The following is a 26,915-nucleotide window of genomic DNA, read 5'->3' on the forward strand; positions in this document are numbered from 1 at the left end:
TCTTTGACATGGTCTGTTAGCTAGCAACTTTTGTTTTGTTTGTTACCCTTGCTCATATTTCTCTGTTTGTGTGTCAACTGTATTCACCCCAAACAAAAACACAAACAAAATGACTGTGTTCATTTGAGGCTCAGAATCCCAGTGGTAATCTGACCGTTATGCAGGTTAAGAGCTGGTCAGCATTACTCCAAGGCCCAGACTCCCCCGGGCTGACAGGAGAGCAGAAACGTATGCTATTTGTTTTTTTCACTTTTCTTTTATTGGTTTTCTGACACCGGGGAAGGTTACACGGATTCTTCAGCTCCCCGGGTTGATGACCTGCCACTTGTGTGCGGTGTTTAAATAAATGAAAATACATATATCTGCAGAGTGCAGCCCTGCATGCAGATATCCCCGCGTTGGTGTTAGAAGGAATTACTTAAAAAAGCTTAGCTGTAAAAATGCGACGGTATAGAAAAAGTAGACCCTGATCATACATTGTCAGTGCCTTGTCTCCAGTTTATTCTGTTTGTTTTTTAATTTGTTTCCATAATTGTTACTGATATTTTGCCCAACACATAGAGAAGTTTTGTGGTGCTTAACCATCTCAAAACATACACATTTGTAACAGATTAATTTTTTTATTTAAATCTGCTAATCTTATAAAAACTCATATTTCTCAACAATCCCAAACAAATAATTGATGTAGGTATGGTTCTGTTAATTTGCTAATATATCATATTTTATTTTGAAACTGTCAGAAAATGTCTGTTGCTAAATCTGTATATGATCTCTTTGGTTAAAAATAACATTAAATAGTATTGTGCAAACGTAAATGAAACATCACATCATGACGTGTTCAAATGTATATCTTAAAATGTTGTTTTTGGCAGGACACAGCTGAAGGAGATAATTTAACATAAAAGTGATATTGGTTGAATTATGACCTATAAAACTTCCACAACACTAGCTTTTTTTGTTTTCTTTTAGTTTTTTATTATTATTGTGCTATCAATTTGAGTACCCAGAATCCTGGATTCACTATTGGAATCAACCACTTAATGTCTGGTATCGTGACCGCATTATTCCTAGGCGTACGTGCCTTGAAACAAATAGTTTGTTTTTGCCTTCCAGGATTTCGCTGCTCAGTCTGAGTAAGGTCTGCTGCCTAAAATCAATAATGAAGGCTTTATAGACACAGTGCTACATGGTGCCTTGTGCTCGCTTTGTGTGCAGAGTTTAACATCTTCCCTGGACACATTTTAAAACATTTTTCAGTATATCACAGGGCATGTGCTTGCTCATTCCAGTGAAGTGAATTACCAGGATGGAGCTGTAAAGGCCCACTGGAGGAAAACAACCCCTTTAGTGTCAGCACTGAACAAACGGAGATGGTCGGAGTGTCTGAATCTCGTTGACATTCGCTGTGGTGCATTCGCGGGTTGTATTTGAATACCTAATTGTTGTTTGATCATTTCAAAGCAAACAAAAAGCAGATGCTTTCATGCTACTAGTGGCTTTTTGGGAAGGAAAGAAAGCCTTGCACTTGTTTAAAGAAAGACAATATAGCATTATGTGTCAAAATAGGATTAGAGGTCTGCTAAAGCTCCAGCCCTGTCAAAGGAAGATGCTTTATTGTGCCTACGATGCAAATCTTTTCTCCTTGTCTCTGTACACTTTTATTTGCAGAGCGTGTGTGCGCAGGCTTGTGTAATTTTCAGTCGTCTTCTGTTTGATGTTTCAGAGAGCACATGCACATGTCTTTGGTACTATCTGTGCTTGACAGAGAAAAAAAAAGCAGGTACAGTTCCCTGAGTGGGTTGCACTGGTAATGTGGAGTGGCGTGATGCCCTAGAAAATTCCAGGTGTGAAGTGCTTTATTCATTCCACTGCAGAGGGAGTGCTTCTCTGTGTGAAGTGGTAGGTGCACCGTTTATTTTCCATTGTGAGCAAAATGTGTGTTTTGTTTTTTTTTACGACTGTTTGTGTGCGCACGTGAGAGAGTTATGGTCTCCGAGGTTCTGTCCTCTTCTTCTTCTCTTCCTCCTCAACCTGCACTGGTCTTTGATTGCTTGGTCACACTTCTGAATAACTTTAATTGGCTTGCCTCAGCAGTGGGTGGTTTTCAAACGCCAAGGTACTCTGGAAGTCCTAGAAAAGCTTTTTCATGTTTGATCATGTAGGCAGTAAGGACTCTCTACTGCCATCCGAGAGAGGGGTCTTCAGAAACCACCACCTACATCTATTTATTTCTGCAGATAGTAATGTCTTCTGCCTTGTTCTCGGTAAAACCAGGAGGAGCAGCTCCCCCTCTCTCCACAGTCTATCCTCCCTCTTCTTTGGCTTCCAACGACACTCTCTACCTTGGCCCTTTTCCCGGGAGTTCATTGTTTGATGGGATTTGTGCTCTACCACTACAATTGTTTGGTACACATAAAGCAGTGCATCTGCATTCATGCTCACATATATTTGCAAATATAAACAGTTCATCCATTCGGTATACCAACCGTATTCTCAAAATTAACATTTATATTAAACAGCTGAAAAGTTTTGAGAAATATTTTTTTAAATAATAACAATGACTGGTTGAATTCACAATTAAAGCAAGATTTAATGATTTCATTGTAATGTTTAAACATGCAAACCATTTGGTTAATATTGAGGAAAATATTAGTCTTTGGTTAAAAGTTAAAAGTACATTTAAACACAAGACAGGCGGTGTAGTCCCTGAACCAGAGTGCCCCTTGTTTTCTGAACCTAACCACACACAGGACTCAGGATGTGAACTTCCACATCTACCTCCCTGCAAAATCACGTGTGGTACAAGACAAAAGCCCTTTACTTGAAAACAACAAAACACATTGCCAGTGAACATGCATTAATCCAGCCATTAACTGGGTTTCCTTCAAAACAGACCAAACTAAACTGGTTGTACAGAATCCTATTTTCAGTTGAAATACACATCTAATGCATAAACGTACAGGAAATACTTTTTGAATGAATTCCAGTATTCATTGTTCTGAAACAATCACAACTCATTAGACAAGGATATGTCACCCCGTTGCTCTTTCACCTTCCAAACTTGATAACCTAATATATAACATTAATGCAGGCAGGTATACAATATTGGTGGAGCTAAAGCAGGGTGTACGGAGAGCCTGAAACTCACCCTCACACGTTAGATCGATTAGAGCCAAAGAGAGCATCATTACCTTCTGTATGTGTTATTTCACAGTCAAATTGAAAGATAATGAAAAATGTTTCCAATCCCCCGACCAATATTATAGTTTACTTTGTCACTGTTTATCACTTGTATACTCATCAAACTGTTAAGGAACGTTCCCTCGGTCCAGCATGCTGTTAATGCTGCAGTGTTATTTTAATAAGAGCTTCACTTTCAAATAGATTTAAAAGTGTGCTAACACAAAACAAATCAATGATTAATGGTTATATAAGCTCAATGTTTACATTCATGGAATAGTTGGCTCTGTATAATTGGCCAGACTTCTAACTTAACAGCTTGTAAACTGAAATCCACGTACAGCGTTTGTTTATTTAGATTTCTGGCACTCAGACTGACTTCTTGTTTACTTTATTTGTCATTTTAGCTGTGGTGGTCCATTGCTTCAGTTATATATGACATTGATGTTTATATTAGCAATAGCTCTATAATTACTGTCACGCAGAATGCATTTGTAAATAACACAGTCAGTCTAATGAAGTCACGCTAAATGCATATTGAAATTAATAACTTTAAAGGTGTAATTTAGAAGACTGCGGAATTGTAGGAATGCGTAAATCAATCACGGGTTGGTGATTTTTGTTGTTGCTATTTTACCGACTACTGAGAACTGAAATAATCTGATATGTTCAAATTTCCGTCTGACTTTTATTGCTGTAAGGCTGCAGAATCTGCTTTACATAGGTATTGTGTGTGTAAGCCAGCAGTCTGTGTTTGCCTACAGGCAGCTTAGCTTGCATTGTCGTGTGGATGGCATGTGAGTGAAAATCCTGAAGGAAGCAATGGATTAAAGAGTCCCTGACACACTAAAGTTGAGTTTGCACTGGTGTTTTTGGCACTTTACAGTATGTGATACGAGCTGAGGTATATCCTGTGTTTGGACTCATGTGGTTGCCAGAGTTTTCCCTTGAGTTTTTCGGTGTGATGATTTCAACACGTGTCTATGCGCGCACGGCCGTGTATGTGGGCACAGGAGTGTGTTTGTGTGAACTGTGGACCATCAGCCCATTTCACACACAGACAGACATCAAAGGCAGTTTGAATTAACCCTGCGTGTCGGGGCCACTCGGCATGCCATCCTCAATTTCACATCTCTGCCGCTCCAGCAGCACCAAACTTACATGTCCATTTATATTGAAATGAACGGTTGGAGTTTGCCATGCACCGAATCGCCATCCCTCGCTGAGAAAAAGATAAAACATCAAAAGAGCAGAAATATTCCGATGTGTTTGCATGTGGTGAAGCTGTGAGTGTCGTCGGAGGTGTAGTCGAAGGTGTTCTGTGTCTCTGAGAAAGTGTGGGCAAAGTGCAGGTATCATCTTCTTCTCTTTAAAACAGGTCAATTGTGTTTCCATCACAGCCCTCTTGCAAAAGCCAGCTCCCCTTCTTCATGATTAGACACTGCAGAAATGATGTCATGGTCTCACACACACACACACACACACACACACACACACACACACACACACACACACACACACACACACACACACACACACACACACACACACAGGTTCACACATCAAAGCATATGTGCCTCACCTCTTTTAACTCACTTTTAAATCCATAACAGGAAGCGGTGGCCTCACTATAATGTTTGCGTATGTGTCCAAAATGTGGTTTTAGATTGTTTTGACTGGATAACATTACCTTTCCCTTTACCTCCAAACACTCATTTTCACCTCACCCTGGCGGCTAATTTAATTTGATATTGTATTTATTGATCTGGCCAACTTCAATTTCCTGCAGCGGCATGATACCGTTGTACAATGAAAGCGATAATGTAGAGGAACAGGCGGCGATGGCGATGCTGGAGATGGAGATGAAGGACGTGATGATGATGATCATTTCTGCGGGTGATTGTGATTGCGATGAGTCGTACGCTGATTAGAGCGTTGTCTGGAGAAGGCTGGTGTCGCTTGCTGTGTTGGTGAAGCCATCAGCTGCACTGTGTATTTTTAATATCTACTAGCCATCAGTACGCCGCCATGACAGCTAATCAGTAAACACATTCATATCTCATTAATCTGGCCTCTCCCCTCTCCTCCTCCCGATGGCCCCTTATTGTCTCTAGAGGTTGTTCAGTAATCTGGTGAGACCTTCCCCCATCCCACTGTGTTACCTTCACCCCCCCACACACACGCACACGCTCTTATGCTTAAAAGTACTATAGCAGGAAGTAATTTCTCATCGTTATTTAGAATACTTTTCCTCAGTCTATGAAAGTTCCAAATACACCTACAGTACGTACTGTATGCATGCACCCTGACTCTTGTTTACATATTGTATACGCGCTTTAACTGTTGGGTGAGTTTATAACATTGACGCATACATATCAGTTATATTAAACTACTTTAACGAGTGGATGAGCTTTAGAAAAAAAAAAACCTAATATTTTAAAAGCTGTCTTTTTTTTTATGTGAAAGATGTAATGTGTTTGTTATGTCTGGGATATGAGTGGGTTCATTTCCTCACATGCACACCCACGTAATGTTTCAGCAGGGCTTTTTAAGACTGAGCCACGCAAAAGAAAACACAATGGATGAAATGGTATTAAATAACTCCAGTACGCCTGAGGTCGATGCCACAGGAGCAGACTGAGTTTGGAGTTTGAGGTTGACAGTTCATTCTTGACCTTGTCAAAATAGAATCTCAACTCAAGGTCCTGTGATTCCAGAGATTTCAACCGTATTAACCTTTTTAAGCTTAACTTTTGAGAAAACATTTTGACCTAAATGTGTTTAGAAAATGCCTTGTTTATCGTAGACCAGGGGTGTCCAAACTACAGACCACGGACCATTTTGAATCGGCCCTCAGCAAATTCCAAAAAGTATAATGTAATACGGCCCACAAATGAAACTTGTCTTATATTGTACTTCTTAAATACTGTATATATGTAAAAATATGTTACACAGTATTCATGTGTTAATAAGCCCACTTTTCAAATACATTCAGTCAATTCAAGTTGGGAACATTTTCTAACAAATCTTAGTTGATAAGAAAAAAGGCCCCAATAACTTCTTTACCTAACAAGCTTGCAATATACCCTTCATATTTCCTCTTATTATAAGCAAACTGAGGCTTCTGTTTTAGGGAATGAGCTGCCAACAAAATAAATGAAACCCTATATAGGCTGTTTTTTTCTAAAGGCATTATCAAGTATAATTGACCTACATCTGATTAATTTGGCTAACTTATAACTGAACTTATGAGGCAGTATACCTCATCTCTAGTGAGTGGCCCAGCCCTTCGTATATCTTTCTGTATGTGCCTCTCGGTGAAAAAAGTTTGGCCACCCCTGCTCTAGACCTACAGTATCATTGAAGGTAAGCCCACAACATTGAAGTGCCAGTAAACATTTTTTTTTAAATGAGCCAGCATTCACAACATCAGGAAGCTGAAACTTAAGCGATTTATATTCTTATTTCACATACAGTATGTGAGAGGTGAAAGGGTCTTTCCTGAAAAAAGGCCTGAAAGTCGTGAGCCTATACAGTTTCAATCGATGCACATCAATTCTGCTTTGAAGACGTTTTACCTTCTGCTCTGGACTATGCTACTAGCCTACTGTAAGTAGACCTTTTTAAGTGGAGATGTTTGACAACTGATTATGAGAAGTTGAAAGGACAATGATTCTAAAAAACATTGTTTACATATGAAATCAAACTTACTTCATAGATTGTCAACAGGAGGATCAGAAACTACAGGAGGAATCTTTGGCCTATTAGAATCTTTAAAAAAGCTCATGCATATTTTGTGTCTTTCTAAAGCACATACATCTCCCTCACAATTGGAGCGACAGTATTTATAATTTTCCTATGATCTGTTCTTATAGATAAGACTAGAGTATCATAGACTCGCACTTAATCACCCAGGCGATTAAGTTAATGACGCAGTGTCTCTATCATCATGTTGAGTACAAATAAGAGTCCCTTTCTGCAAATAGATTTAAAATAAACTAATGATTTGGCACTAATGGCCCATTAACAACCATCATTCAACATTTAAAGATCATTCTGATATCTAAAAGAGGGCACAACCTACCACTTAGAGACTTAAAGTCTAGCTCTTGTGTCAGGACCTTAAACTTTAAATGCCAAATCGCATTCATCAGTTCATCGTGCTTTGCAGAGTTAATTCCAGACTGCTTTCTGTAATTTATTTCAGCATGTCAATAAAATGGTAATGGGTCATTGCTTATATGGTGGCGTTTTAGTTAAGATCTGTCCTGTAGTTTTTGTACCACACAGCAAAGTACATTTGTCTCAGCCCATAATGAGGGCTTGTTGTCTGTTTTCCTCATATGAATTATTCAGTTGCATTCAGGTGAACTGATCTTGGTGCGTTTGTACGTTGTGTTTGTAGCTGCTCCAGATAAAGATTACATTAAAGGTCTGCAGAGCAGTAAAAAGGGATAAAGCTGTTTGTATTGGATGGGATTTAGCATCAAATTAGGAGGATAAATAGTCCATCCAGGACTGATTGAGCTTCATAGCGTAATACGGACTCAAGGATAGAAGAGCGTGGTGTGTGTCTGCGCATGTGCTTCTCTGTGGAGCTTAGGTGTATGTTTGTGCACATGGGAAAATATTCAGTTACAGCCATAGCATGAATAAGGATTCATTTTGTGTGTGCAGTGATAGTGAAATCCCTTTTTCCATTGTCAGTGTGGTTTATTTCTGAAGATATTTCGGTATTGTATGTATGTATGTATTGGGGGTTGGGAACAGTCACCTGCCGATGAGTTTGACCCCTACTTGGCCTCCAGGGTCTGTAATGTTAAATTCATTGTTACATGTATGGAGCTGCAAAGCCTTCTCCTGGGACTCATTTCACCACCTCAGCTCCACCAACAACACCAGTGGACATGAGCTCATGACACATAGACAAACAGTACACTGACTCTGTGGGATAGACTCACGAGGTTTATCCACTCTTACTTCAACTGCCATTTATAACATGCCCTTACATTTCTATTTTCACTCGCTCTACTATGGCACTTATGCCATTTAGATACGATTGTTTAAAAAGGCATGTGTCCAACACAGCTAGAGTATCTCTGTATCTAGTGAACTGCTGCACTTAAATTAGCAGGCTTTAGTCACAGCTCTCTCTGACTGAAACGTACAGGCTGTGAATATATGGGCTGAGGTCGTCCATTCACTTCTGTCTGTATGACATACTTTAATATAACTCTAAAAAGCTGCAAAGTGAATGCACCAGCCGACAGTTTTTACTTAACCTGTTTAATAGGTAACACCTTAGGAATCCAGTTTATGTATATATTATTTTTAAGTGTTCACATTATTTAACTTGATGTTAAATTAATATAGTAAAATATGCTATAGGTAGATTGATTGATGGATAGATAGATAGGTACTAAGGAAATATTTTTCTTGCAGCAGCAAAGTGTACATGCATTAAAATATTAAATTCTATAAAGGTGGAAGAAAGTATAAACACAATAAAATAAAAGTAACATGAACTAAATAAGAATAAAAACAATAAACAGCAGCCTATATAGTTTATAGTCTATATACATATCTACAGTATAAAGGACATGAACCAAAATAATACTCAATATAATTATTTTTGATAATTTAGACTGTTTCACAATATATATGATAGTAGCAGAAAACATATGGTAGGCTAGTATATAAATTACAGTTTTAGAAGAAAAAAAAAACAAGTTACTGAATATTAATCAGAAGATTCAGAATCTAAAGTGACCATCGTATATGATCTTAAATCCATAAAAATAAATTGCAGTTTGTATTAAATATTAGAAACAGTGTATGTTGTGTTATTTGTACATGGTAAACTCGAAGTAAAGATGGGTGTAAAAGGATCCTGCATACTTTTGCATTATCTGCATTGGTGCGAGTACAATGATAAAGAAACCCAATCATCCCAGATAACTGATAATTAATCCAGCAGGTATTACACATACCAAAAGATGCTAAAAGACAACAATCTACTTTTTAGTTATTTGTTGTTTTACCATTAGGTTGTTGTTTTAAGTGCAAATTAGCCTGGAGCTTGGGACCAATTGAAACATGGAACTGTTTGATAGTCCCTCTTCATTGTGTTTAAATGACCACATTCTGCTTCCCATTATACTGCAGTTTGGGAGAAATGATCTCATATACCAGGAGAAAATATGCAACTGAGGAATAAGAGCCACAACCGGACTCATGTGTGTGCCTTTTTTCTTAAAAAAGCTTCAGACTCACTAAAGTGGAAATTGAAACTTTCAGCCTGAAGAATGACAATTTCATGTTCCTTTGTACTGTTGCTTTGCACATTTATGCTAAAAAGTGTAAACGTTCTGGCTCTAAAGAGGATCTTTTTTTTCAGCCATCGTCAGGGCTGAGATATTTCTGACACAAAAACACGAGACATGAAAACAGATGAGATATATCTGATGAAACGGGGACATCTTTCATCGGGACGTCTTTGCTGATCTGTGCCACGTCAGGTGTTTACATCAAACATCTACATCTGATATGGTGGTCACAATGTCTAATCATTTTATAGATGATAATATTTTGTTGATATTTACTTCATGATACAAACTTCGATTAATACTCTGTTGGGACAGGGATTCTTATTTATTCAATTCTGCTGACACAATAAGCTGTGTGATCAAGAACATATTTTCAGGCTACAGTGCAGGTTTATGTAAGTCACTCTGGCACAGTTATTTCATGTAAATGTTGCACCAAAGCGTTATTATTTATTGTGAAATAAAATACTCTTGGCGTGAATAAAGATACAGAACCATATGCTCATTCCTCAGGGTCTTAGCCTTGATTTGGAGAGGCTGTGATATATATCTTAAGTACAAAACTGTCCAGTGTGTGTTGTATGATAACATAGGAAGCGAACCCCTGCATGTATTTATAATTGAAAAGTGTGATTATAGAGCTTTTTAAAGAGCAGCCTGCATTGATTGTTGTCACACACTTTGTACAAATGCTGAATAACAGCCCTTGCTTGAATGTTGTCTTCGTTTGTGCCACACAACTTTGTTGGGTCGTCTCTGCCGCTGTGAATTTGTTGTTCTAACAGTCTGTCATCAAAATTGAGTTCCTGTTGAAAACATCTAGAAGAGAATATTGGCTCATGAAATGAGTGTTTTGGCCAGAGCTGTCAGGCTAAGAAAGGAAACAGAAAGATTTAGATGTTACTTACCTCTCATGTTTCATAACAAACATTTCACATGCCAAATTTGTCCTGCTTGCCTGTGACTAATTAATTCTCTCATGTTTCTCAGGTTCATTGGACCAGAATTGGAATAAATGAACAATGCTAGTTAGTTCATAACCTCACAGTTTGTATAAGCATTATTTTTATGCTTGTGAATGGGAAATGCAATAAATCTCGATATACCTGATTTACAAGGTCCACTAAGTAAAGCTAAAGTTAGAACTCATTAAAGTTTATATGCCAAAAGTGTGAATACTCAGAGGGCAGTGAAGCAGGAAGACAGCTTTGCGAAATATGTTGTTACCGGAAGACAGTCTGCTGGAGACCGTAAGGAGGAGACCATCATTACCCGTTTAACGTTAGGGCACAGAGAGCTCAATTACACACTTCATAAAACAGGTAAACACCCAACAGGAGTACCTGCACACTGTAATCAGTTACAATCAGTTCAACGGCTCTGATTGGTAGGAGGTGGAGGAAACTAATATAAGGAAGCAAATTATCATCATGTTATATTAATTTTCCTTTGAAAGGCATCATTTGATTTGAATTGTCATTATATTGTCTACTAAAAAGGAATAGGTTTAGGATAGACATTTTTTTTTTCAGGTAGAATAAGAGTATGGAACATCACTTTTTCAGCCTTTGTTAAAGCTGACGTTATATGAACTCTCAATGCTTAGTTTGGAAAGTGGTGAAAGCTAACAGGACAGAATATCATTATATGATCTCTCTTCTTTATATCATTATTCCCTCTTTTATTGGCAAATATGATTTATTTTGTTTGCATGGTTCTGCTGATCTGATGAGATGGTCCGCTATAAAAATATGGCTGTGAACAATGCCATTGTTAAAACTATTCGCTTTAAAGCTGCATTTAATGAATACATTTCTAACATGAACTACATTTGACTTTGATGGGCCTTAAACTCTGATCAGAGATTTTCATATTTGTCTTTTGCTGAATGTCATGTCTTTATAAATGCGCATAAGGCAACAGTATATTTAGCATTCTGCAAGAAAAACTAAATATGGTCATGCATCCTTTGTTTCTATTGGTTGTTTTTCTATAGCTATCACCATTTTTCCCGGAGGATGTATGTTTTCTGGAATAAGTTTAAACGGTTTCAACGTTTAGAGGTCATCTTCTGTTTCTGGCCACCATTTTGTCCTCAGGTGTTGAGGACCTGATATGTTGTTTGGTTTTAATTGGTTGTCAGTCAACCGTGATTTTTGAATGTGTTTTGTCTCAGAGGTTGTGGATGTTTTCAGTAATGAACCTGATCCATGTGACAGGTTCTTTGATCCCGGTTTTTGTATTTGCAGGTTTAATGGATGTGTAATTGCTTGCTTTATGAATAATCAGATCAGCAAAGAGGAGTGAAATTGTGGGCTTTCAGCAGTTAAGCAGCGTGCTCGTTCTGTTGAGGCGGATACCACCCAGTTATTTGGAAACCAGCCACTGACCTCCACAAAAGAGACATCAAAGCACACATTGGTTTTTACCTCTGACCTGCGGCCAGGGGAATACGTGTTTGACAAATCTTGCACATACATTTTCTAGCCTGGGCTTTCAAGGCCAATGGACAAGCAGCCTGAATTAATCACTGCATTCTACATAAACAGATTATTTGATATTCTGTCCCGATTGGACCAAAATGCATAATGTGGACTGGTAGCTGAATAGGTGCCATTTACCTGCTGGGCACTGCAGAGGTGTCCTTGAGCAAGGCACCGAACCCCCAACTGTTACTTGGCGTCGAAAAACTGGCCCCTTCCCTCTTGACCAGTGGCGTAACTATCGACAGTGCAGCCGGTGCAACGCACCAGGGCCGGCCAGGGGCCCATGCAAAAAAATTGACGGTCAATGGCATTGACCGGTTCACGCAGTCTTCAAAGTAACAAGCAACCTTATTCATTTGTAATTTGTCATTCCAATGACCTTGCTCCCTTTCATGTCATGTGATGAAAGGGAATGGTTGTGTGTGTCCGTGCGTGTGTGAGCGCATCAGCGTGCGCTTATGTTTGGGGCCCAAAACAATATTTGCACCGGGGCCAATCACAACCTTGTTACGCCACTGCTCTTGACACATCTATTTTAAAGCCTGTCTTTAGGTCCTGTTTGTGCATGTGTGCATTTCGGGCCCACTATTATGTGTGTAATTGTAATACTAATAATATAATAGGGACCTTTATCTTTATCTTTCATGTTTTATACATTACAGTCAGTTAAGTGCTCAATTTAAGTGTTGAAATACATAACCCTGGACCCTGATACTGGTAGCCTGAAGGTTAATGGACGATTGCTCCTGCCATTGTTTCATTTGTTAGCCAAGTTAAAAAAAGCTGTCTCCAAATATATACATATATTTTTTCTATCCATTGATGGGTGTCGGTGTGGTCCACGCTCTGTATTTTATTAAGGCCACGGTGGCTGTTGCGGGGGTGCCCATGCAGTGAAGTGGTTAAACCCTGGCTCTCTTTCTACAGTGCAGAATGGGAAGGCATTCATCTGGCCCAGCTGGACAGAAGGAAATTAATGATCATTTACACTGACGACATAATCAGGCTTCACGCTGTCCTCCGATACTAAATTGCTTCTTTTGTTCCACAAGATCTCAGTCTTTCTCTCCCCATCTCTCTATGTCAGTGTCTTTTTCTTTCTCTCTCGCACTCAACACTCTCTTTCTTTTTTTTGTTCCAGGTCGTTCTCTGTTATCGGTCATTAAGTGCTAGGTTTCCATGGAAACAGCCAGTTTGGCAGAAATTGGCATGCTGTAAAAGCGTCTCTGTGATGTTCAATATGGAGAGCTATCCCCCTTCCACTGAGACCGTGTCCAGTTTAGTGTGTCACTGCAAACCTGTTCGTGGTGTGAGTCTTGACGCATTCGAGTACGGACTTTTTTTGGAGGGAAATAACAAAGACCAAGTCAGCGTCTCTGAGCAGGGGGAGATATGAAAGGTTATTCAGGGCAAAGGCATACACATGGCACGCTGAAGACATCCCCTCCATCCCTTATCTCTCGACCAGGGTTTGTGTAGCTGTTCCCTTAACGTTGTTGCTTCTAAGAGCAGTGACCCTGTTGGCAGGTGACATGGGGGGGGGCTGTCTGTGTGTAATTAGGCTGTGCTCTGTGTGTAATGACTTAGCATGAAACCGCTCTCTATCAGGCCCAGCAGACAGCCGTGTTAGAGTCAGACGGTGGGGAGGAGGGAGGAAGGGGTTCGGCCATCACCAAGGGCAAGCCCATAGGACGTTTGGGCAGCATCGTCTCTCAGAAGGGAGGTTAAATTGAGTTCCTGAGTCAGTGAAAATCCCCCATATCGCTTATCAAAAGGCAAGAGGGTTAAATATTCAGTCTGGGAGGTTTGAAATGTAATCTGCACTGTGAGTTGAAATTGTCTTTGCATTCCTCCCTCTCCGCTCTGTTCTGCCTGTGGTAAGAAAGAGATAAGTGGGCCAGCACAAAATGGCTGTCATAGTGTCTGTCACTCAGGTATGTGCTAGGCCTGCAAAGTCCGACTTAGACCTTAACTCGCCAAGTGACAGGTTACACTTGAACCCCGTGTTAAAAAAACGTTATCTGGTATAAATTGGGGAGCTACTTCAAAGCCAACACTGTGATTGGGCCAGATATTTGAGTAGTTCGGGTCTAAAATCAATGTAAGCGGCTTTGGATAAAAGCCTTTGCCGAATGTAGTTTAGAGTATTTTTAATTACACTGATTCATCAAAGATCTTGAACAAGTTAGTTTGGATTGATGGGGAATTAAGATGGGGATTTATTCGAGTGTTCAGCTGTGTTAAACAAAGTCTTGCATGTAAGATAATGAGCACTGTATTCCACTGCTGTGCGACCTAAGCACGCAATTTCCCTCCATTTTAATTATGTAATAACACCTCATTGACCTCTGCTGCTCCAATACCTCTATGAAGTTTTTCCTCCAAATTAAAGCCAGACCACACTCTGCCATCTCCGGCTCTGCATGTTGCTTTCAGCTCATTATCCATTTGATAGTTACTGATGTTTTAAGAGGGCAAACTTAGCAGGGGAGAGTTAAGATGACTTGTCTTATTTACAGAGTTTCCAGAAACTGCCAGAGAAGAAGTATTTTTTTTATAACTGGCCGTTTATGCAGTGTATACCAGATTTTAAGTCTGTGTAAAAGACGATGAGAGGACATGAGCTGCAGAAAAGGACAGACAGATGGCGTGAAAGAGCAGCGGTGCCTTTTACTTTCTGGCACACATGACCTTGGACCAACGTTAGGAGTGTGAGCATTGAGCTGCAAACCAAAAATAATGCAATTGGACCGTGATTATTTAAAAACATAATGAACTGAATACGCTTTAATAAGGTCGAGAGGTTGCACACAACATCATTTCAGATGGGAGGCTAGTTCTTCACAGGATTAGAGTGTTTAGCTGGCCATTGTGTCAATAGACCGAAACAAGCCAAGCTCAGAGTTGATGGACAGGTGCCATGCTTCATCTGTAACGTGGAAGTGGCGCAGTAATTAGTCAAATGAGGAGCAAGTGGAGGAGATGCTCCAGAGAGGGAACCCCCCCGGGGCTGTGTCTCCTCCGCATGAAGACCTCCACATCCCACTCAAATACACAGACACACACACAAAGAAAACACAACCATGCATACACCAATTTAAGCACACACAGAAACATCATTTGCACAGTTTCACACATTAGATGTATTTTAAGAAGCACGGTGTCCCAATACATTATATACACGTCTGAAAACTCTCTCACACACGCAGACCCACACACATTGACACACACTTATCACATGTTTCTATGCTACTGCTGCATATTATATGTTTGATAAACAGCAGCCCCTGCCTGAGACAATACTGTGACAATATACAAGCTTTAGAAATGAAAATTATTGAATAGGGTGTGGGGATGGGGAGGGGGTTGAAGAAGTCAAGAAAACAAGAAAAATGGTGCCGGGAATTATAGGGAGGATATTTCTGCGGCTGTCTATTTGAGAAAAACCTAGTGGAAGAGAAAAAAACAATTCCCTACCATCAGCAAGTTAATAAAAAGGCTGCAGTTTATCTCTGTCTAAAAGACAAATACCCTGACTGAGGATGGAAGGGAGGATAGGAGCGGGGGAGAGGCTGCCCCACATTTCCCTTTCGTCCTTTCCTCGCTCCAACAAGTCACTTATTATGAGTCCTTCTTCTGTCTGATAGTTCCCAACTGGCTGACGAGCGAGTCCTGTGAAATCCTGGGATCACACACCACTGCTGTGTGACTCTTTGCTTCTGCTGACAGGGCTAATTAATGAATATCTACAAAACTGGGCAGTTAAAAGATCGCTGTGGGCTCCATCTGTCCAGCTGGTCCTGTTTGCCTGTTGGTTTGCACCGTCTGTGGCCTGGCAGAGTGAATACCCCTCTCTCACTGTCACACTGGCATACTTTATCAGGATTTTTAAACGGCTTGTTTGGGAACAGGACTGGATCGATACAAATGTAAAGACACGGTATTCAAGGTCAGCTTTTACAATAGATCTTCATGGTCACTTAAACTGGACCAGGAGGATAAATCAGTTATGGCTCTGGGAATCAAATCTCCATGCTGTGGCAATCACTACAACAGGAATAATAAGCACTTTCAACAGCCTCTACATCTTGAATAATGTGACACATGTGAGCTCTGGATGAAGATGATAATCGCATCACTCAGGGATGTTGGTAAGATGCAATGAAGCGGTGAACACAGCAAGTTTAAATACACTGATTACCTTTGAATGAGACTATACAGCACCTGCAGGTGAAAACACTATTTCAGCGAGCAGATTAGACGAGGCTGAGTGTATGCAAAGTCCTGTCTCTGTGGGGTGTTTGTTCACATGTGTGTGGCTGCGGTGGTGTGCGCGTAAATAATGTTTTTCTTTGTTCAGACCTGTTTGTACCACCAGTAGACAATCCCTCTGATAATGTTACAGAAGCCAACCCACTCTACCCCCCCCCCCTTCATGCCATCGTGCTCTCTCTAATCTCAAACTCTCCCCAAGGGGTGCATGTAAATATTTAGCCCAGCCTTTGTCTCATGTGATGAGTGCCCGGATGCAGCTTGCTCTGAGGTACTTTGTTTTGGCACTGATACTCTGTGTTGCCTCTGAGACTATTGGAATCATGGTTCTTTTTTAAATGTACTTATTACTGGCTTTCTATTCAAATTGGGTTGATTACACATATTTTATTAACAGTTTATTATGTGCAGGATTAACCAGCCAGACCTTAGATATCTCAGTCTGTAAAAATATGTATTTTCATCATAAACAGGATGTACCATTTGGTCCAGAGGGCATAGTTGTGTGCGAGTAGAAATTAACCGTTCATTAAGCTTCACACCCCATAGTTACTGTTGCATGACAAGCTTCCCATTCTGGCCATGCACATAATGTACATGATATTGAACTAAATGCCTGAGGCCAGAGCTGAATGTGAACTGTTGCTTCATTAGCTTTTTTATATTTAAATTTTAATGTTGGAAGAGAAAAGGCATTATAGATAAGTGCAGAGCAATCACACTTTCTCTGGTAAGGGTGATTGTGGATGTTGTACAAACATTCCCAAATCCAGTAAAGAGCAGTTCAGAGCTGCTAATGTTAGCCTAACTCAGATAGCATTACATACCAGAGTTGAGCTACCTCACAATCAGGAAATACTACACTGTGGATGTGCTAGTTGTGAACGTTAATACTCCATAGTAATAACCCATAATCAACAAACTAATGTAACCTGGTTTCCTTGTTTTCCCATTGGACACCACTTGCACTCACAAACGTCTGCAGTTTAGGATAAAGCAAATAAACACTGTTTACTCCATTCCTTGTGATTTTGCTTTTAGTTTTATGAAAGATTACAAACACAAGGCACCGCCTACCTTACACTTTAATTGCAGAGCCATATGCTTCAGAGTGGAGACATCTTTACAGACTGGTTATGGATGCTAAGCTTTAGTTTTACAGTAAAGCTGTCAGTCCTGTTGCATTCGCTAGATTAAAATCCAGTTTAAAGGAAATCTTGTGAAAGCAAAATGGAAACCAGGCTCCAAATGTCTTGTTTTGGGCTGATATCGAACAGCACAGAGACTTACTTGGTGGACTGAATCTTTTTGTCTGTTGGCCTGATGCATTGCCAAGCCTTGGTAGACAGTCAGAGGGAGTATATGCCATCAAAGCAGGTGGCAGATTAGCTGTCTACATGTTGTCCATTCCTGACACACTCATCCATCTCTTTTTCTCTGCCGTCTCATTGGGACAGACTACCTCTCAGAGACACTAGCTTCACAATTGAAGCCAATGATTCTGCTCTTTTCTGTGTCTGACTTCAAGTTGTATTGAACTATGAGAAGCTTCTGGTGTGTTGTGTGTTATCAAGCTCCTCGGAGGGGCTGCAGTTCTCTGTGCTCTCTTATTGAACTCTTCCTGAGGCCTGTTGAAGCTGGGTCTGCTCGGCAGAGCCCACTAATATTCCTTAATGATGTGGCATCTGTCTCTGTCAACCTCTGCCGTGCAGCAGCCAGGCGCGGTCTATTGTGGCTGACTTCACAGAGAGATAAGCAGTCCTCTCTCAATAATATCAACACTTCCAGAGAACATCAGTACTAGCAGCAAACATAGTGAAAAAGTCAACAAATAAGCCTTTATACAAAGTGACAGTAGGAGACAGTAATCTTTTTTATTTGTTATTTTCACTCTTACGTTCCTCTGCTGTGTTGATAATAAAATAACACTTTTAATAAATTCTAGGTTTGTGCACCGTATGTTGTTATGTAGCATCGCCATTTTACTGTGAGGATTGACTTGCAAAACAGTGAACTTATCTGCTGAGTGCGAGCCAGCCGATCTGTATACCACTTTTTAATATTTCTGGAGTCCCGCCACCCTCTGTCTTGCCATCTGTGTGTTTACAGTAACATTCAGAGCTTGGCACACTGAAAACAGTCATCATGGCTCATGATGAGAATGTGACTAAGTGTGACATGTATGAGCTGTACAGAGGGCGTGAATGTGAGTCTGCGCATGTGTGCACTTGCATGTGTGTGATTTCTCAGTGTGTACTTGACTGTCCCGGCTGCCAGAGAAAGCATATTGGTGGCAATTGGCATGCTTACTTCTGTCGTAGCCTGTGTGAGCGTCGGCAGCAGAAGGTTGGATTGGCCGTCAGTCGCTCTTTGCAGAGCCACCTCTCCTCCTTCCTGTGAGAACGACAGGCCTCCACAGAAAGCTGTCCAGGCGTCACAGCCTCGTGCCAACTGCATAACTGATTAACACTGCTAATTTACACCGCTGCCTTTCCAGTCCATGAATTATCATTTACAAAAAGGATGGGTAGCACAAAACAGTCACGTCTATTTTATTTTCTGTATGTTCTTTGTTATATTGATTGCTGACATGTCTGTATAATGTAAATGGGACACAACCATGCCATTAATCATCAACACGCTTCAAAAAATGAATGTCTTGTTTTCTATTTTGTGGCGATATACACTGCGAAGCCAGTACCATGACAGTGGGGAAAAGATACTCAGTCCTTAAGTACCCTTCTTTGTAGGTTCATTCATTATCCAATGATATTCAATCATACAACATGTGCTCTTAAATATATAATAATCAGTCAACTGTAACATTTTATAACCAATTTCTTACTTTTTATTTTGCCCGCTGTTTATTTTCAACTAGTACCTACAAGTGGTTTGCCTCACTGAATATGATTTTTGGTAAAGCTCCTGACACAGTGCTTGGTTTTCTCCTGTAGCTGCCCCATTACCTATGAGTGAGTCAAGCTCTAAAGCCCTCAAATATAATTTCAGACGGGCTGATGTGCTTATGGCCCTCCAGCAATGATGGTCACTCATCTCCAACCTCTCGCCAGAGGGGATTTAAAGCTCCTCGGGCCTATCGTGGCCAGCATTACCATGTGCTGTCTGTCTGCACCGGGTGCTCCTCCACCCTGATGCTCATTGGCCGGCTGCTACTTTCTGGGCTGGAGTTTTGTGCGGTTGACAGCGCAGCTCAATCTTCTCCCAGGATGAACAGGGACCTCATCTGCCCATTACAGGAGCTTGTAATGTCCAACCTGTCAGAGATATGAGCTCCCTATAGTTATATCTATCTTTATTTGTCTCCATTTTTATTTTTACAAGTCTATTAAAAGTGATAATAATATTTTAAGGGGCAACACTTTCTTTAGGGTTTAGCGATACATATAATGCATTCTTATCTACTTATAGTGTTGTAAAATTATAGTTATAAGCACTCGTACATATTCATAACACTAAGCATGACACATGACAAAGAATTGACTTACAGCATAAGGTCAAGAAACATTACATGACTTCACTTAGAAAAGAATTACCACTTAGAGAAACTTATAACATTATAACAATGATCATAATGCATTGTAAACATTTTACAATTTATGACAAGAATACAACATATTTGACACTATGATCTATAAATGTCCATAAGGGACACTTTTTACTGTCTAATGATATTTGACCTTAAAAGCCATTATAATATTTTAAATAAATGATTGTTGCCATAAAGCAGTGGTCACCAACCTTTTTAAGCCCAAGATCACCGACCTCGGCCTAGGTGAAAGGCGAGATCTACCTATTGCAGAATTGAGTGAAAAAGATGGCCCAGACAGTGCTTCCAATTTGAGGGCTTTTATATAGGCTAATTGCATCTGAATTACTGTTACAATGAAGGCTCCATAATCAGCTCAAAGCATATAGGCAGGGGTAAAGTGGTATGTGCGAGTGGGGAGCGGACCTCACCTCCTCTAGGGGGGTCATCTCCTCCTCTAGGTTCTTACCTCCTCTAGGGGGGTCCGGGGGGATGCTCCCCCGGGAAGATTTTTTTTTAAATATTGAAGATGAAAGCATCAATCTGGTGCACTTTGAGAGCAACATGAAGAGATCTATGGATTCATCTCTCAGCACCCATATGAGACAGAACTGTAAACGGATTTTCTTTTTCTTTATGGATATTTTACAAATCACTCCCCTTTCAAACTGTATTCTTGTTTTACTGCCATATAGTATTTCATACCTGTTTTTCATTTATTCTCTTATTGTTTGTATAACTATAATGATCATATGAAGGTGTACCGCGGAAATAATCTTTTGAATAATTTGTGACAAAACCGTTCTAATCACTCAGAGCGTCCTTTAGCTCACCTGAGCCCCTCAGTCTGACAGGAGAGGACTCTCCTCCAGCTTGTTGTGGAAACAGCTCCTTATGTCCGTTAGTGCAGCTAGCTAACCAGATGCTAACATCACGGTCCCCGCTAGCACCGGTCCCTCTCTCTCCCGCTCGCCCTCTCGCCCTCTCCACCACCACCACGCACGCACGCACGCACGCACAGAGAGAGCCGAGCTTGAATGACACAAGCACACGTGTATTTCCATGCAACTCTCTGATTGGTCTGGTGACTTGCCTCTGTTGCATTCACTGAAAACGGGAAATTGCAGTCCTGCCGTCCTCTCTTGTGTCATGATGAGGTTCACATAAAGCACGGTTAATGTATTATATTATTGAGGTGTCTCAAATATACGTCAATCAAGTGGCACCTGCTAACGGGGTGGTGGATGATATGTTTACATCTAAAAACATATTTTTCAAACATTATTATTTTAATTTTATTTTTCTTTCTTCGTCCGCGATCTACCCGCACCACACTCGATCGACTGGTTGGTGACCACTGCCATAAAGCATTATGAATGTATACATGTATTTATTTAAAAGTGCTTATCATTATGATTATGTAGAGCTATATGAATGGAAGCATTATAATGATGTTGATAGTGCTTTAGATATGTGTCATAGTGTTACCAACATTTCCCCCGGCAAACATCCATAGTGTTTCACTTACAACATGTCAGAGAAACTGATAGCGGTGCTGTTTATGTGGCAGCACTGGACATACAACAGACAGAGGTCACTGGAGAGGATGACAAACTGTGTTTCTGGATACAGTTTACTGCACAAGGCACCTCAGGTAAATACTAGCTTTGTCATAGACTTGTGTACATTTAGTGGTGGGCAAAAATAATAATCCTATAATAACTAATAATACTATAAGATTGAAATCTTATTATCAGTACCATATTATGTAACTATTTAAATCCAACATATTTATATGTACATTTACACATATACAAGATAATTTCCTTGGTTGAACTTGTTATTCAATTAGATATCAGAACTATGAACCCCAATATCTCTACATGACACAAAATTAAATTAAGTGACAAATGGTATTATTGAACTCGAGTTTTTAGCTTCTGTCCTCTCGCATACCACAGAGAAGGTTATGTGCAGCAGAATCCATACAATAGTCAAAAACAATAAGTTGAAATCTGTAGTTCTTGCCTCTATTTGTATTTGAGACCTGGGTGATGGTGTGCGTTTACCAAGTGAGCGGTTGATGCAGCAGGCAGCTTCATTTTAAGACATGTTGGACCACAATAACAGTGGTTGACTTAATTTGTCAATGGTTTGCTGGCTCTGTGCTTTGAGGAGGTAATTAGTAGTGCATTTTCCAATGAGGCTGTTTGATGATTGTGGTAGCAAAGACTGCACTATTATACAAAACATTACAAACATTTAAATCCCTACATTTGCTATGGAGGGAGAATGAAAAATGGCCTCAGCTCCTATTTGTTTCCAGAAAAGGGTACTCAACAAAAAAGTCACCTTACTACGTGTTATATTTAAAAAATACATTTTTTTTGGAATCCCCGCAGCAATATGTGTTTTATTGTATTTATCTTTAGTGTTTTGTTTCTAAGCTCAAAGTAGAGAAGGCTCTGCCTGTAATGTCCCCGAGCCAGCCATGAATCTTCCGGGGAGAAGCAGACCCAAAGAGCACTACCACACATTAGGGGAATTAATATTGATTTAAAAACAAATTTGACATGGTTTTTTAAATCGACTTGAAAAATGCGTTGCTTAAAAGAGTCAGGGGTTTGTAGTCTGTCAATGGAGCGGAGAAACCCTTGTTCTTGTTTTATGGTTTAATAAGATTCCATTAATGGCTTCTTCCACCTTGAGAAAAAAAAGCCCTTTGAATGGTGTGTGTCACTGCGTGTGCGTATGTGCAAATGTGTGGGTATGTTCATGTGCGTAAATACTCACGTGATTCTCAGTGCCGAGTACTGCCTCATTCAGAACTGAAGGGTAATAACTAATTCCTTTAAGTGTGTGCGTGCATGTACTGTTGAATTGCAGTCTAATGACTTTTTCGGTATGAGCACCTGAAAGCAATGCAACTCAAATAATTGAGCCACCTGTTTTTACATTTAAAATGATTATTTGTGGTTGCGTCATGATGGACTATGCAGATTTCACCTTCACATTTCACTTTGAAAAGTAGTTTAAAGTGTTGCTTGAAACTAAGCAGGATACCTTATCCCTCAGAGGGCTGCCAAAATAAGACACCCGGCAATCTCGTCAGAGTGCTCGGCTGGCATGGCCGCAGCTTCTGGGGCCAGGTCTGCCTGCTCGGTGGGCCGGGGAAGGGAAACTGCCTCTGGCCGCCTGCCCAGCCTTCAGCTCGACAGAGATGGATCGTATGGAAGCCAGTGTTTTCTTTTCCTAATTGCTGCACATCAACACATCAATCCCTCAGACATAATATTTCATATCAGAGAAAAGGGATTGTTACCCTGGCAAATATGAGAATGTTTGGGTGGTACCCATTCAATCACGAGATCTCTGATTTAGACCATGTGGTTCATTTAATCAAGTTTGATCTAATTGTTGTGGGTACTGAAGTGTGTTTGGATCGAATCTCAAACACCTTAGTCACTGGAAGGCCACACTAGTTTAGTTTAATTGGTTTATAACATCAATCACAATACAATTACTTATTTTGAACAGAGCCAACCGGTCAGCCCACAAGTAGCAGGAGTCAGGAGACGGGCCATACCTTTTTATAAATCATCATTTACTTCCTTATTGCATAATAACAACTTGCATTTTGTGATCACATTTTCTATTCTGTGTGAGTGTAGGTTTACTGGTTGTTTACTGACACATAAGTTAGCTTTGTTCCACACCTTGATTTAGTCTTACATATGAATTATTAACAATAATTATTGTTATTATTATTATATACTAATATAGGGCTGGCTTATCTAAAGCCAGTTGAGTAGCACTTGAAATGTTTTAGCTCTATGAAACCTGATGTACTTATATGATTCTGTTTTCTTCGAATTTGTATCTTGTTGGTCGAACGCACTTATTGTAAGTCGCTTTGGATAAAAGCGTCAGCTAAATGCAATGTAATGTAATTTATTCTCACACCTGACCAATACCGTAAGCAATTGATTCAGATATGCATGCTTTGCTTTATCTCACGTCTAACTGTGGTATATAACCACTAGTGTGCTAGTGTTCTCTGTACCTGGGAAAAAAGCCAGACTTGCCACTTCATGTTAGATGGTTATGTCTGGTGTTGTCACATTGAGAAAACCAATTAGCAACATCATGGAGTATGGGACAAACAAAAATACCCTATGCATCTCAACATGTTTAATAAAAAAAAACATTTCTGAAGTTACCTGATTGTGATGTGATCTAGTTGACCTGTGATGTCAGTCTGCGTAAGCATCATCAGTAAGCATATTTTATTGCTGGTCAGATGTCACACAATTGGACATTTATTTGCCACAAAATGTTTGACCGGACTTTACTCAAGCCTGCAAAGAGCCTTGGTAAGGGAGATAAATTGATGTATATTCACAAGTATTTATACCACACGCAAGCAATGTAACCACAGACCCTTCAGGCCACCTGTGAAAAGTTTAGTTTTTTAGATATTCAGATGTATACTGGAAATCAACATGCACATTAACATACTGCTTGTATTTAAAGCGCATATATCGGGCCTTACTGAGAAAAAAAAACAACAGCTACCTAAAGCAATCTCTTTAAATTCTTAGTCCTCTTAAAAGTGTGTGTAATTACTTGAGTAAATGATTGATTGAAGTTAATTTAGAGAACTCTAAATAACAGCAATTACCTAAACACACAGCCTTAGTAACTGCAGCTTTTAAGCCTATCATTGCATTAAAACAACTCAACAACAAGCTTTCCTGGGTTTTCTAGCAAAGAACTATACAAAATGGTTTTATGGTGTGAAAGTGGGTCTTGCGGTGTCTTAGGGCAGCAGGATAAGTGGTAATCCTTCGGGAGGTGCTCTGTTGTAGACTACAGATCCTATAGAGCCCGGGCAGCTGACTCAGCCTTCACAATTCTTCCAGGGGGAGCAGACTAATCTTCCAAGTACCTTCCTCTGTCAGCGGTCCAGGCATCTGTCGTTCTGCCTCTGGATGCTGCTTTTCAAACATCCCAGTTCCTTATGGAGTCCCATACCCATTTCTCTTAGTTGTTTTTTTGTGGTTTGAAAGTCTTTGTAAGTTTAATGGCTCTTACCTGATTTCATTTAGCTAATGCCCCAGAGTGCTTGATATATTGCTGCTTTCAAGTGAAAATATTGAAATTCCTGCATGCACTTTAGCTTGGGGATTAAGGTCCTTCATGGTTACAAAATGTCTCCGGCCTGTTCTGTTTCGGATAGCCTTCACTAACCCGTTGGATTAAGTCACACATGTGTTGTTGCCAAGCTGTAAAAAAGGCTGCTTGTGTTGGTTAACATTGTGGGGATACAAGATGTTCACCCAGCAGTGAGGATCTGCTGGAGTTTGCATTTATTTAATTTGATCCTGACTGCCAGACTGCAGCTGGCTAGCTAAGTGCTTTGCCATTAGGGCTCTGTTCTGTGTTTAATTCTCCTACATTGCCGAGGCTTATGGGTAAAGCTCCAGGCTGCGTACTGCCTGCTCTACAGTAAATGTTTACCATCCTGTGTGCTACCTTGAGAATAATCAAACTGCTCCTCTGTGATCTTCTTGATTAAACTAATGGCTCGGGTAATCTGACCTTTTATTCCCCATGTTTTCTATCTGCAGATTTATAATGAGAAGAAGAGCCAGTTTGAAATCAAGAGGAACAACCCCAAGGAATTGGTGGAGCGAGTGGCACGGGACATCTCCAAGCTTCTCATCAGTAAGAGGAAAGCCCTGGAGGTAAGAGGACCATGCACCTGCGTACAAACATGCACTATAAAATATGTAAAACAAAAGCAATATATGTAAACTCACACAATCTGAATCAACCATATCATATTCTTTACTTTGTAATCCTCTAGTCTTTTTCTTCTTAGTAGATATATATTTATAATGAATCAAAGTGAATGTCCTTTCCATGGGGTTAGACATTTTGGTGATGGAAAGAGATCAAGTTTATTCAGTATTTTAAAATCTGCCATGAAGTGGTGGAGTTCATCTTTTCATATAAACCTTTTAGCTAATTTTTCCAGTTTATATTCTTTTTACTGTTCTCTCGTTTGCAGTTTTCTTTCCTTTGTTTAACATTGAGTGCGTACATTTTGAGATACAGTTTGTATGATGCATGAGAAGAAGGGTTATTTCAGGGGTTATCATTTCAATGTCCTGCATTTTGGGATACAATTATTACCACCGTTCTGCTCAGACAGCCCTGTGATTAGTTCAAATTAGTTTCGCTCTCACAGTGGGGAACCTCTAACCCTTTGGAGAAGAGGTTAAAGCTAGATAAACCCAGTATTAATAATTTACCTAATAAGTAACTGAAACTTTTGTAGGTAAATAACCTATTTTTTTTTACTACTTGTCATACCAAAAATTGTCAAACTAATGAGTTTCGTTGAAATTCATTATTATGTTGACCTTTTTTTTATTTTATTTTTCCATATTATTTTTTTAATAGCAAAATAAAGCTAATGCAACAAAAAGCATTAGCAACTTCCGGTATTGCATTAGCGCTAATTTTATGCTAATTCAACTCGTCGGGATTCTAACAACACTAGCGATTAGCGAAACAGATTGCACAAACTTGTAGATACACAATTCAATTTCTCTTTTTAGCGACTCATGTACAACCCCTGTCGGACCACACACACCAGCACACACACACACACCACACACACACTTTACTCACACACACACACACATCACACACACTACACACACACACGACACGCGCGCACGCACGCACGGCATGAGAAATTACATGGAATATACTGTCACCATCTACTAACACTAGTACTTTTGACTAATTTTGCCTACACTACAAGACGACGATACCATTATTTATCTTCTCTACGTCGAAATTATTGTATGTATTGTTTCATAGTCGATTGTAACCTTGATATTGTAGGAGTTGATGACTTGTTCTCCCTTTTATTAATAATTCCTTAAAGACTTTACTAGAGGTATGAAATATTAGGGAAATAAGAAAAAGACTCGTAAAATAAGTTACCAACCTTAGCCATATGAGTAAAGATTTATATGGGACGAATATCTAGTTGTCGAAAGTGGAAAATGATTCTTTGGGGTGGGGGGT

General features: G+C 39.8%; 1 protein-coding gene across 1 annotated transcript in view; it reads left to right on the forward strand.

Moving 5' to 3' along the window:
- The window catches only part of LOC104951625 (voltage-dependent calcium channel subunit alpha-2/delta-2-like), a 58,858-nt gene that overhangs the window by 11,092 nt on the left and 20,851 nt on the right, over positions 1-26,915 (forward strand). The window contains exon 3 of the mRNA XM_010778336.1: positions 25,442-25,558. Within this exon, the coding sequence (XP_010776638.1) occupies positions 25,442-25,558 (117 nt within the window). The remainder of the gene's footprint in view (positions 1-25,441; positions 25,559-26,915) is intronic.

The sequence above is a fragment of the Notothenia coriiceps genome, unplaced genomic scaffold (genome assembly GCF_000735185.1).
Source record: "Notothenia coriiceps isolate Sejong01 unplaced genomic scaffold, NC01 NC01_scaffold00019000, whole genome shotgun sequence".
NCBI lineage: Eukaryota > Metazoa > Chordata > Actinopteri > Perciformes > Nototheniidae > Notothenia > Notothenia coriiceps.